Consider the following 13,746-nt stretch of genomic DNA (forward strand, 5'->3'; position numbering starts at 1 on the left):
AGCAAATGCTCTCGAATTTTGCCGTGTTTTTTTTTTCTTGTTATTGGCGACATGCATTTTATACATATTAGCTCTCCTGAGTCAAAAGAAGTTGCGTAATTATTATCTGATGGAGAAGTAAGCCCCAAAATGGAATCATAGAGAAAAATAACAAATAGGCGGAACTTAAACTAAACAATGGCTTTGCATTCCAATGTTCCGGCGTCTCTGTCGTAGTATCCCAGCGATGCACGCATCCATTGTAGTGCACCGTAGAGAAACGCAAACGCCATTACGTGGATGCAGGCGATAAAACGTCTGTTTTTGGCAACATTTAGGATCTTAAACTGTGTTCGTTAATGTTAAATGTCTCTTGTTGCACTAAAATACAACCGTAGAATGGAAAAGCAGAGAATAATTTTTTAAGACTTGTTTTGTTCAAGAGCTGTTGCAGCACCATGCTTACGGTCAAATTCTACGATGGTAAACATGCTGCTAAGTGCACCTGTAGCATCTGTTTACTTGTTTCAGGGTCCCACAGGACCGCCGGGTGAGAAAGGAGAGCGCGGAGAGCAAGGCGATGTGGTGAGCAATTGATTACATGATGTGAAAATTGCATGCTTACGACAAAGCAACCTACTTGTAACCTTAATATGAAAGGTAACTCCCAAAGTATTATTACACGCACGCTGGCTATATTGTGGCACAGAGGTTTTTAGGGGGTACAACCATGTGCGTTATGCGCCAACCAATTTCGTGCGCTATACAACATGTATTAGTCACTAATTAACCGGTTGAACTTCGTGTGTTATTCACCACTTGAAATGTAGCATGTGTAATTAAAAGTTTTCGATGACCGGTGGCAAGAGCGAGCGCATTTCCGAGACGGACATGTTTCGCGGGTATCGCTTTCTGGACAAACTTAGTCCCGAACGAATACCTCGCAGCAAGTGGTGCAGCGATAGGATGAATGAAAAAGCGCACCATTATGTCCATTTTAAGCGTTCCGACAACGCAGCCTGTACGACGACGCAGCAGTTCAGCACGAAGACACACGCCAAAAGATTTCTTTCAAAGTTCTACACGAAGCACATGCGGCCTCCTGGATAGGAAATTATCAATAGGTTCTACGTCGTCACGAAGGTGTTATCATTTCATTAGGGAGATAAATGGATGGCTTAATTGAAAGTGGAAGCATATCAATGAGCATAGCCGTCTGATTAAGTATTACCTCGGCGCTTGCCTGTCGGCGTGCTTAAATGAACAACAAAAAAAGTTACATTGCGTCGTTGAGAACTTGGCAGGAGCAGTTATTGTAAATGTTTCGAGCTTAGTAGAGTTATTCGAATGTTCTAGTGTACGATTGTATCTTATTGGAAACAACGAACAAATGTTCGAGAAAAAGTGAGAAAAAAATGTTCGAGAAAATGTTAACGAAAACGGCAGACTCAGACAGCAATATGGCGGACAACCTTGCCTCTTGATCTCGGCGACGGTTTAGCGACACGTGTCGAAACATACAGCGGTCAGCTGATGAGATGTTTCAACGAAGTGTTTACCGTATACTTGGTCGCTTGCAGGGGCCAAGAGGAATGCGGGGCCAGCAAGGAACATCTGGAAAACCGGGAAGACGGGTAAGCGCTGTCGCTGGGATGTCATATTCTCTAGCTTCCGACACTACCTTTATGCCACGTTTATTCAAGTGACAGTATGACATAAGTGTGACAATAACAGACGAACGTAATATCACAGCCACGGCGCACATGCTCTCCCAATAATCGCGACCGAATAAGAGATAACTGCGACAGAATGACAATAGATACGAATTTATATATGAGAATAAGATAATGCTGGCTTATAATACTAAGTGCTGACCGATGTTTTTATGCATAGTATAAATAAAGACGTAGCGCTTCGGGAAAATGTTAGAGAAGAAGTTACATCTTACTCAAAGAAGCAATAAGAATTTGTCAACTTTGCAGTGGCTGCCTAATCTGTGAGTGTCGATTTGTCGCAGGGACGAAGCGGCAAGGATGGGGAACGTGGAAAGCCAGGACCCCTGGGTCCGAAGGTCAGTGCCTAAAAGAAGCGCTCACTGCAGCTTCTTGGAACTTCACTCATTACAGACACGCATAGTTGTTACTCAGATCTCTCTCAGTGAATTCGACTGGAATAATAAATATAATTCGACCCTGAAATGCGAAAATGTACCAGCTTCTGTGAACAGCGAAACCTCACTTGTTTACACAGGAATAACCATCGCAATAAAGATGTAGCTGTAACCATCAGGTTACAGTGAGCCGACTCAACAGCCCGTTTTGCAGTGGACTGCCAATATACGCTTTCTTTCTCTCTCTCCTTTGTGACGCAGGGCGATATAGGCCTTCCGGGTCTTCCAGGTCTGCCGGGAGAGAAAGGTGAAAGGGTCAGCATTGCATCAAACCTTTTCAACGAACAAGTTTCGCATTGCTCGAGCGTCTCGAAATAACGAGAGATACCGTTTCTGAAATAATCACGTCTACATTGCTAACCTTTCAGGGTTTCATCGGCGCTCCGGGCGACCAGGGCCTGGTCGGGCACGAAGGGGCCCCGGTGTGTATTCTTCGATTTATCGCGTACCGATCGTTAAAAGCAAAGTGGTAAATTGAATCAAATCATTTATACATCGCTCGAAGACGAGAAGCAAGCGAAGATCGCTGAACAGCGTTCTACGCTTTGCCCCTTTTATTTGTGGGAAGCAGAGCCCATATCTGCAAAGCTTTCATATCCTAAAACAGGTGTCAGAACAGACGCTACCTTATTATGACGGCGGACACATTAGCCGACCTGACAGGTCAATGCCAAGGAACCCTTACCAAGGAAGAGATTTGGGAATCAAGTCTTCCTAGCGTTGCATTATCATTGCGAAAACAGGGTGGAATGAGTAGCAATGTTAGCAATTTTAATCGTTGCTGAAGGTGATTATTCGCGGAGCACGTCGTTCCACCGATGTTTCCATTGTTCCCAGAATTTCCTAACCCTGCAAAGCATTTCTGACAACTGGTCCGAGTGTTTTAACATGTACTATAGGTTAGGTCACTGTGTTCACATAGAACCCCGCGACAAAATTTCTGCGCGAGATACTTTGCTTACTACAGAATGATCGTTTATTCCAACTTGTGGATGCGACATTGACTCCATGTGATGTTATTAACTGCCTTACCTTTCTAACCACTGGTGACACTATGAATTTCCCGAGATCTCTGTGCGGGCATAGCATGACACTGCTGGTAAGCAACCTGCTATGCTCTCACCCCTCTTTCTAACCGTGCTCCTTGTACTTTTGAGCAGAATGATAGTTGTTCAAAAGGGAAATGGTAATTTGAAATGATAGTTGATGTTTTGTTTCCGGATGCAAACCACAGGGTGATGATGGAGCTACAGGACTGCCCGGACTTCCCGGAGAAATGGTAATTTTTTTTTTCCGAGAATACGCGCGGAATCTCAGTGATTCACGACCAGTGCTTGCGAGTGGTTGCTCTGTCCACAACTTGGCTGCAAAGTAGCCATTACGGCAATAGGAAAGAGCTTCCTTATATGTACACAAAAACGGATGATTACAATTACAGCGGAAAGTCAGGTTGCCAAATAAAAAGAAGTAAACAATAGTAACGAATTTACGAGTAGCAAGTCATGATTATAAATTTTTGCATCCGTCAGAATTGCAGCAGCAGTCACCGATAACTTTTTCGCACTTCTCCGCAATGACGTGAACTTGTTCGAATATGGTTTTCGAAACGTGGCTGTACCGAAAATTTGAATGTTGTCTTAAGGCTCATTCACACCTGCTACTAGCACAGGTCGCGCGACAGTTTGCGACTGGCGACCAAAAAGTGAGTCAAGGCGACGAATGTTCACGTCTGCATACGATTTGTACCCGTCGCCACACACAGCCCCGTAAAATAAGCTGACGTCCTGTTCCTACGCGTGTGATTGGTTCAGAGCTTGGCGACTGCAGTCGCGCGACTGAAAAATCGAGCAGCGAGAGACTGAGCCAAAGCAGTCGCTTTGCAGCCATTTGCGACCAGTCGCTTTGCGACTAACTTGGTCGCGCGACCGTTGCTAGTCACATGTGTGAACGAGCCTTGACACACGTAACTTTTACGTTCGCCCTTCTGCTTCCTCTTCCTCCTACTCTCCAGATGCCAGTATGCTTAGACTAAACGTACGAATTACTCTGCCTGCGTGGACTGTCGCAGCATACCAAGAGTTCTGACATGTAGTTTCTGGTAACACACTCATAAATGATTCTACTACGTTGAGACTGTCTCATTCCGCTTCCTTGTAGTCGTTTTTTTGTGTCAGTTGCTATTTTGTAGTTTTGAAAATTTCGCGCGTTCACATATCTTGCTATGCAGGGTCCGCGAGGATTCCCAGGCCCCCGCGGATTCGTTGGACTCCCAGGACCACCTGTGATTACTGACACGCAATTTTTCCTATCTCAGTGACATCTAATGACAATGAAAAATGTGGAAGCTGACAGTTGTATGTGTCACGTTACAGGGAATACCGGGCGCCGAAGGGCCTGTGGGACCTAAGGGTAACACGGTACGTTGAGTGACGATTTGTCGATTCTACTCACATTTTAATTTCTGCCGCGCAGACTTTCGCGCGAAGGAATGAAAAAAAAAAAAGGCGTTGCATTTAGCAAACTGCGTGTTGAGATAAGGAGGATCTAATGGACAGTTTGAACGGGTATTACGAGTAAAAACTGTCGTGTCAATTAAATTCGTACAATGAAATTCTGTAATGACAGAAATCCCAATCACCTAGTGAACAGGGTTGATTTATGTAAGAAAATGAAAAAAAAAAGGTGATAGAGTGACGCCATCCTGTAACTTACAAAGCATTTTATCGTGATGTCTTTTAATGGGACAAAGGCGGGCAGATTGCATTCAAATGTTGGATTATTACAAATAACAGCCTTTCTGATTGCAAATGGAGCTAAGCTAGAGCTGTCGATTTTTATGCCACTTTATTGCTGATAAGACGCACCCTTGAAAAAGATCGCGATATTTGGTGCATAAGACGACTCTTAATTGCCGGCGCCTTATTTGTGCGCCAACATCTCCTTACATCATGTCAATAAAAAAAAATATGATGAGTTAATTGAAACGCACAATGGCAGCGATAAGATAATGAGAACAAGCCCTGCCTCCACCAAAAGCTGCGTTTTGACGCAGAACAAGCAGCGGGAAAGTTTAGAAGCGTTAATATACCAAAAGCCAAATATAAGACCGGTCTTTACCGGTCGTGAGAAAGCCATTCTGAAGTTTAATATAGCCATAGGAAATGAGCTAATAAGCAATAAACAGGAAAGATGGAAGCTCGAAGGAATGAGAAAGCGTCTAAAAGGGAATATCGCCGGTGCGATATTGCGGGGGTGCCGATATTCGCTAAAAACAAGTCAACTTGTTTTTGTGGAGACGGTAACTGCCCTGAAGAAGACAAGTTGCTGCTGGACGTTGCTGCCTTCATGAAGACGAGCCCACTTGACGAAACGTTGGCTCCAGCGACAATAACCTGTTTACTTCGAGCAGTAAACAGGTTATTTGACAAGCGTCTGAAGGTGTCGCTGCGACGTAATCAGACAGACTAGTTTCCCGATTCACTAGAACTTTTAAACAGCCTTTTCTGTAGAGCAGTCCTAGCACTTTAACTAGAACAGGTCAAGGAAGAGTAAAAACATAAAGAACCTCTCTGCTGGAAATATAAAGCAAGTTAAAAGACCGAGTAATTTTCTATGCCCGTATGTCTTTTCTCACGTCATTAGGACTCTCGCTAACGCCGCTCCATGGGTTTTCTGCGCTAATAGTTTTAATGCGATAGCGTTAAAGAGCTCGTATCGCAGAAATTCCGCCGTCGGCGTCGGTGTCGGCAGCGTTGGTTGTGAGCGAAAAATCATCATCTTGTCCGTGACCGAAAAATCGAAAAAGCTGCATATAAGATAAATAATAAAAATGTTGGGTCCGAGTGAGAATCAAACCCAGGCCGTCTGCGTGGTAAGCAGGTGTCCTACCACACAGCCACGCCTCTGCTTGGCGCTGCACTGAAAGTAACTTTCATGCTTCCCAAAAATACGCGTCCTGTATACAGGTGTCACAGTACGAGATGTAATATCGCAGTAATATTGCGTGGTACAAGCGTACATTGCCATCGGGCGTCAGACCATGTTAGTATCATAACAAATTGGTGGTTTAAACACAGCCACCCATTACAGAAGGCACACACATTGCTGCACGTATTCCCTTAAGACCACGTAGTGGGTGCATCGCAACTTCGAAAAAGTATATCGCGCATAATTTCCCCTGGTTTAAATCATGCTACCCATTAGATAAGGCACACACCTTAGTGCGCGCATTCTGTTAAACACTCGTAGTGTTCGAAGTGCGCACCAGGGGCAGGATATCGCTATCGCGTTCAACTCTTAAAGGGGAAGCTTAAGCGTCCCCCAATTTTTATTACGTTATTAGGTAAAAGCAAATCGACAGCAATGAGATCGCATATGACACGGGTGTTCCGCAAAACCTTTCGTTCGCTTGACAGTTATAACATTCCCTCAAGACCACCATAAACGTTCCCTCAAGACGTACTCCCTCAAGACCACCACGAAGGCTTTCGGCACTAGCCTTTCCTAGGCTAGTGTATTCCTTACCAATACTTAGTGACTGCTGCATGAAATGACAGTATATTGTGCATCCGAAAGCGTTATTTACGATCGCAATTGCTTTGGCGCGCAAAGCATTGGATGAGAATTGATGCGTCATTTGCAGGGTCCTCCAGGTGGACCTGGGCAGCCAGGACAGCAAGGGATGCAGGGTCCTGGGGTAAGTTATCGGTACCTCGCGTTGTTGGTCTTGCCTGATCGTTCGGTCATGACATCAGCGTATGCCCAAATGTTACAGGCATGTGTTGCAGGTGGTTGTCGAAGTTGTGGTGAAAATGCGACCGAGGTGCGGCTATCGCGCGGCCTATACGTAGTTTTTTCTTGACTCACCTAGCATAGAAAAGTGTCGGTGAAAGTTTTACACTTTCTTTACCTAAAGTTTAAGAGATTCTTCGAAATTTTTGGTTCTTGAAATTCAACGCGTATTTCTTTACTGCGTAAAAAGCCTGCACATATTGCATTCCAAGCATTATATTCCCAGTACAGTTATTAAATTGTTGCCTGTTATGTGTGCATCAGGAAATTGCTTGGAATTATCTGTGCCTTGTAAGAATTAAAAATGATTTTCGTCACAAGAATACGCAAAACATCGAAATATTTTTCTGAATTTAGCATCGTAGAGTAGGAGACGCACAGTCATGGACGCCCAACTTATAATCACCTTATACGGATCCACATCTTATAATAGGAATGGTTTTGTAAACTATCATGTCCTGCAGTAAACGTTCAGGTTTACTGCATGTAGAAAATTATACTCGACCGTAAGTTCTCCGCGTATGATAAACCTATGCCTTTTGAAGGGCTATGTAGTTCAAGCGCCATTTTAAAACGCACAATGACGGACACCCACCTTATAATCACGTTATACGGGCCCACACCTTATAATAAGAATGGTTTTGTAAAATATCATAGGGGCCTGCAGTAAACCTTGAGGTTTAAACCTAGAGGTTTTCTGCCTGCAGTAAACCTTGGGGTTTCGCCTCGGACGTCTCATATTTGCGCTACCTCATTTTTTGCCTGTTTCCAATACTGGACATGATGCACTCCCACATAGTATTCTTCTGTGCATACGTGTGCACGGTTTACAAAAGAAAATGCCTATTTTGATGTCATTTGTTAGGTTTTAAAAGCTTTCCAATGCTCCATTTTAGGGATCGCCAGGCCCTCAGGGCCTCCTAGGACCACTGGGACCACAGGTATGTGAACTGTTTCAAAATAATACAAACAATAAAAACCGGTAAAAACTTTCTACTTGTTCAATGGTCGAACCTGGAGAAGCAGAACCTCCTTCAGGTTCTGCCTAAAAACAGAAAGCGTCCTAATTGTATCGCCTTATGTGCGCAGAATACCATAAGATCTCCATCCATGCAGTGTCTAATTGCCAGAAAATTATGTACTGCCGTGTGATTTGCCGATGTGGAAAGAGCTTATCGAAGCCGCTGTCATGTGCTGTGCTGTATCCGTAGCAGCTTGTAAAGGCAACAGGAATGAAGCCAATGCATATGCAGACTGAATAGAAATTACGGAGTTGTCGCGATACGTCACTTGTCCTTTGCACAGCGTTTTACCTTTAGCCGGCTCCATGTTGTCTGTGACGGACAGCCTGCAATTTTTTTTGCTTAAATTTGTTCCTTTATAAAGCAAAGAAACGCCACATATGTGCGCTTTTGATATCCGTCTCAAAACGGTCACTGTTCCCCCCGGTAATATTTGGGGTAAATGTTTGGCTACACCTCAAACGAAAGCACGTAGGATAGGAAAAGTTCTTGAACACGGGACGTCGCTGGAGCCTTCAACCTCCAAAATGACGTTATAGTTAGAAGCACCGTAAGTGGTTATACGTCAGTCGTATAAAATCTAGTTTTACCTGCACTAGTTCAAACGTTATCTGCTTGCTCGATTGTTCACATTGTCACAAACGGTACAGTGGCGAAACAGGACAGCCTGTTAATGTTAGATTAAACGGAGATCGCTCGGACACGGCGAAGAAATTGCCGAAAGCAGTGGCACATCATTCTGATGTGACAGGTCATACCATCGACCGTCTCAAACTTTACATACTTCAGTTAAGCTTCATAAATTAAAGTGTCACACCTTATTCACAAGCTAAATACACTCCAGCCAATGGGTCAAAGTCCAGTCAAAGGGGGCTCTCGAGTCCATTCGATATTCTAGATACACAACGAAAACCAGTGAGACTTAAGCCTTTCTTCCAATAATTTCTAGCCATTCTTATCACCGTGAAATTGCCACCGTCAAGTGGTGCTTTCTTTTTTGTCAACCATGATTCAGCGAAATTGAAATGCGCACATCCCCTTCTACCCTTTCGACGCAACCCCCCTCCTTTCCTTTTTGTTTTTCCTTTTTGCTGATTGCTTCCTCTTTCCTTTTACTCACCTAATTCAGCAAGCCAACCCTCGTTTCTCCTCCAACCCCACCCACTTTTTCTTACTTGCCCTTTCCTCCCCTTCTGTTTTTGTTGTGAGAGAGGGTACGAAGCATACACATGCACGCGCTAAGGTAAGCAGTTGAAGAAGACAAGACCGCTTGTCGAGGCTCCAGCGACATCACGTCTTCAATAATTTTTCATCTCTTCAAGCTACCACGTCCCCCTTAACTTCTGCCTTGTTTGGAAAGCACGTAAAGTTATTTATAAAGCTATATCTAGACCTACGGCAGCGCGTACTCCATAACAGCTTTTAAAAGAAAATTCACTTACGATTACCACTGGGAAATGTACTACGCTTAAAGGACTATCTCCGAAAGCCACGATGAAAACGTATCTGCATGATTCTCATAGAGATATGTTTGAATTGCTTTCTAATCTCAGTGGCATAGTATATGTGGTAGTAACACACCCAGTGCCCATCAAGAGCGATAAGGCCATGCTTATTGGAGGTATCGGCGTTACCGTCGCGACGTGCGAAATTTCGACTTGTATCCTGTAATGTGACAGCTATGTTGGTAGGGAGAACTCTCACTGAGCCTAACTGCAACGATTTCTTTTTCGAGTAGAAAAGAAAAAAGCTATATGAGTAGTACTTTGGTTTAGTCAAAATTTCCACTCACTGCCGCTTTTCAGGGTCCTCGAGGAAAACCAGGACTTCCAGGTCTTCCAGGAGCGGATGGAATGCCAGTGAGTAGACAGCCAAGCGTGCAACATGCAAATTTGTCTTTCAGATAAGCATTAAATCTGCTGCGCTTTTTGTGAACAAAGAGAAAAAGAAAACAATCGGTGTTGCCTTGGCTTTCAGATTAGACTAATTTTCTTCTATTTATTGGTAGTGCCTGCAGGGGTACGCCATAATATTTAACAAACAGACGCGATAATACAGCGACACGAAATGACGAGAGCATGCTCTCAGTGAGTCCCCATGCTCTCGTCACCTTGATCTCCCTGGCTCCTCTGAAGAGTGAATAGGAGTCACGTTGAGGACGACGACTCTACTGAATTGTGTTTATATGATCAAACCCAAAGATAGCTGATGAGCAAATGACTGTTATCTTGTTGCAACACTGCTGCGGAAGTTGTCGTTGCTGTACGGTATTTCGCATATACGTCAGCTCTGAGACATGCCAACTTGAACATGCTCATAGTCCGGCCGTGTAAGTATTCGCAAAGCTCAAGAAAAATGCCTAAATGCTAAGCACAGATGGGCTACTATGCCGACCGTTGATGAACTGAAAACGCATTGCTGAGTGCATTTAGAATGGTTAAACATTGCGAACAGATTTAAGTGTTGCGTTTTGAGCCGAAAGCCAGTTCCATAGCGTGCTCTTTACAAGTCTCCAGATTACGTCATACATCCTTGCGTACTGTATATTTAGTACTCCTTTTTTTGGAAAGCTAATGAGCAGGCAGTGCATCGCCGAGAGCAGCAGCATGGCAGAGATTTCTGTGAAATATTACCATAGAGACTGCTGGCCTGACTTTGACAGTGATTGGCGCCTAGTATGAAAAATACGAGTTCTTACAGTATCCAACTTGAGACTGAGGGTATACCAAAATAATTAAGCACATAATAATAACGACCTCAATTCAAACATGTACGCTTCTATTGGTAGCCGTCATTGTACAGAAAACAGAAAAGTAGCACCGCAGTCCTTAATTGAGTAAATATTGATTACGGTTGGCTTCTGACAAATTTGGCCTCCCATAGGGTGCTGCTCGTGCTTCAACCGAAATCGGTTTGAAGACTGAAAGAGGAAGGCTCATGGATAAAAATGTAACGGGACACTGTCGAAGCGTACATGTGACATGTTACTTTTCCTGAAGATGGCTCAGTATGTTTATCTTCAATTGCAGGGACCGCCAGGAAATGCTGGCCCACCCGGCGGTAAAGGTGATATGGTGAGGAGGGGAAGACATTCATGGCCTGCATAAGCGTGAGGAAACAGTGTTCTGGTCATGCTGTCCAGCATGAGCCTCTTTATTTTAGGACGGTAGCGCATGAACGACCAAATGAAATACTACATAGCCCACATAGCATACGGTTAGTTCTGCGGCACATAGATGGTACCCATGTGGTATTTTTCCCGCATGGGTCACAATTAGCGCGCAAGGTGGTGTCAGAAGTTGAATAGTGCACAAACACGTCTGCGGAAGTATGAATTGATAGACTCATGACGAATCACGTTCATGATATGGGAAGATACATTATTAAAAGAGATCGCCGATCAAGTGTGCCAGGATACCTCTGTAGCCTCACCATCAGAGGGGCCGTTTGCTCAATCGGAGTGGCCAAAGGCGCACTGCGTCCGATTTCTCCAGGTAACTGCACGTAACTCCAACCTAGCCTCTTTTACCGATCAAAGGCTAGCAAGTGAGCCGAATGGGATGGTTGTTCGGGGCGTGCTGTCTTCCAGCAAGCCCAGTATTTGAAGTCGCGCAATCGAGCACCCGATCGGTTAGACACGGGGTGGAGAGCGCGCGTCTCCTCCTCTAACCCGGCCGTGAATCTACACGGTTGCGTGGTTGTCTGGGCGGCCTGCGCGCCGTATATTGGAGAGCGTATGCAGAAGGAGCGACGAGCCAGGATAGCCGATGGCCTCATGTTCGCGTTCTTTTTGCTTGCATAGCGTTCAAGGTCACATGATTTGAATTTTCGAGGTGCAGCATGCATAATTGAAATGTGGATGCGAGCGAAAGGGCGAGACATTCCCTGTGTGGTGAGTGCACGCCTTCCTCGTCGCTGGCGCTTTCCATCCGACCGTCGGTGTAACGGCGAGTGCTCGCGGTTGCCGAGTAAGATTGGTTCATATTTGTCTGTACACTCATGACACCGTATGTTTGTTGTAATTAATGCATGACTGCTTACTGCAGTTGACATGGTATACAAAACTACATGCCTTAGTTCATGTAATAGTCTTATACCCTTGATATTCCTATCACTGAATCATATTTAGGGCGGAACTGCTACATTTTGTACCCATTCCGCAATGTTTCGCATTAAACAAGGTGGAGCCTTGATAACACGCTTACGGTTTTACTTGTCTGTTCTCTCACTCACGCCGCAGACCCAGTAATATTAGGCTCGCATTAATTAATATTTCACGCCTCTGATTATTGCTCTAAATATGTGCCCAGGGACAAGCTGGACAGCAGGGACCAACAGGATTCCCAGGTCCCCGTGGCGTCAAGGTATACGAACATTTTGCCCTAGCTATATAGAGCTCCTTCTTTTCGTAACATGACATCTCTCAGTTTTATACTTAACGAACTTCGATATTGGCTGTAGTTTTTCATGAGGACTGAAATAAGCTAAATATATTTAGAATGTATTTGCTTAGGACATAAGTAGTTACGGCTATGTTGTCAGTTGTAAGCGGACCATACGGTTGCTTTGATATTATGCGCAGCACTCGTGGCGCATGATAATAGCGGAAACACTGTATCGAGACCATGGCAGCCATATGCACGGAACGTAGTGGGACGAAGCCGGAGGGCAAATAATAATAATAAATTCTGGAGTTTTACGTGCCAAAACCATGGTACTGTAGCGAAGCATTAAAAGTCTGTAATGGGTCGTCCTCTCGAGCGCCTTCTAGTGGGTCGTCCTCTTCGGCTTTTAGAGCATGTCTCTCGCGCTCAGAGTCCGCGCTCTGTCTTGACTGTCGCCGTTGTGCTTCGTCAACTATTGCCGTCAATAAACGCCTTTATAATTTGGTGGAGAGTGCTGTGCCGTCCAACCAGCTTCGGTCCCCGTTCGATGCCCCTGGCGCTTCGATCCCGTACCGTGCCGTCTACCATGCCTCAAGACGCCGCCCAGCAAACGCTTCCCCCTGTACCGACACCATGCCCCGGTGTCCCCCGCATTCGCGACCCTCCTGTCTTCACCGGCACGGATGGCACTGACGTGGAGGACTGGCTCGCAGTATACGAGCGCGTGAGCGTACCCAACAAATGGGATGAGGCAGGAAAACTGAGCAACCTGGTTTTCTACCTCGCGGTTGTGGCAAGCCTGTGGTACAACAACCACGCAACCGATTTCCTCACGTGGTTTGATTTCAAGACCGCCATCATCAACGTGTTTGGCCGCCCTGCCGTTCGTAAACTGCAAGCCGAACAGCGTTTACGTGAACGAGCTCAGCAGACCGGTGAGTCTTTTACGAGCTACATCGAAGACGTCTTCGACTTGTGCAAGAAGGCCGACGTAACTATGTCTGAGTCTGAAAAGATCCGCAACGTCCTGAAAGGCATCGACGACGATGCCTTCACCATGCTGCTCGCCAAGAACCCTCTTACTGTGACAGAGGTGATCACGCTCTGCCAAAGCTACGAGGAGCTGCGCCGGCAGCGGTTGCTTATTACAGACCCATTACAGACTTCCAATGCTTCGCTACAGTACGATTATGAGGCACGCCGGAGTGGAGGGCTTCGGATTAACTTCGACCACCTCGGGTTGTTTAACGTGCGTCTAAATCTAAGTACACGTGAGTTCTTTGCATTTAGCCCCCATAGAAATGCGGCGCCGTGGCCGGGAATCGAACCCACCTCTAGAACAAAAGCAAGCACAATATCGCACGCAGCGCTGATTCATGTTGCATGAAACAAGCGTATA

General features: G+C 45.2%; 1 protein-coding gene across 1 annotated transcript in view; it reads left to right on the top strand.

Annotated features, from left to right (window-relative positions):
* LOC119379216 (collagen alpha-1(V) chain) overlaps nucleotides 1–13,746 on the top strand; it is an 85,701-nt gene that overhangs the window by 21,093 nt on the left and 50,862 nt on the right. Inside the window, exons 8-20 of the mRNA XM_037648450.2 lie at nucleotides 511–564; nucleotides 1,560–1,613; nucleotides 1,997–2,050; nucleotides 2,351–2,404; nucleotides 2,518–2,571; nucleotides 3,384–3,428; nucleotides 4,377–4,430; nucleotides 4,522–4,566; nucleotides 6,792–6,845; nucleotides 7,837–7,881; nucleotides 9,768–9,821; nucleotides 10,992–11,036; nucleotides 12,273–12,326. Coding sequence (XP_037504378.2) covers nucleotides 511–564; nucleotides 1,560–1,613; nucleotides 1,997–2,050; nucleotides 2,351–2,404; nucleotides 2,518–2,571; nucleotides 3,384–3,428; nucleotides 4,377–4,430; nucleotides 4,522–4,566; nucleotides 6,792–6,845; nucleotides 7,837–7,881; nucleotides 9,768–9,821; nucleotides 10,992–11,036; nucleotides 12,273–12,326 — 666 coding nt within the window. The remainder of the gene's footprint in view (nucleotides 1–510; nucleotides 565–1,559; nucleotides 1,614–1,996; nucleotides 2,051–2,350; nucleotides 2,405–2,517; nucleotides 2,572–3,383; nucleotides 3,429–4,376; nucleotides 4,431–4,521; nucleotides 4,567–6,791; nucleotides 6,846–7,836; nucleotides 7,882–9,767; nucleotides 9,822–10,991; nucleotides 11,037–12,272; nucleotides 12,327–13,746) is intronic.

Source organism: Rhipicephalus sanguineus, chromosome 1 (genome assembly GCF_013339695.2).
Source record: "Rhipicephalus sanguineus isolate Rsan-2018 chromosome 1, BIME_Rsan_1.4, whole genome shotgun sequence".
Classification (NCBI taxonomy): Eukaryota; Metazoa; Arthropoda; class Arachnida; order Ixodida; family Ixodidae; genus Rhipicephalus; species Rhipicephalus sanguineus.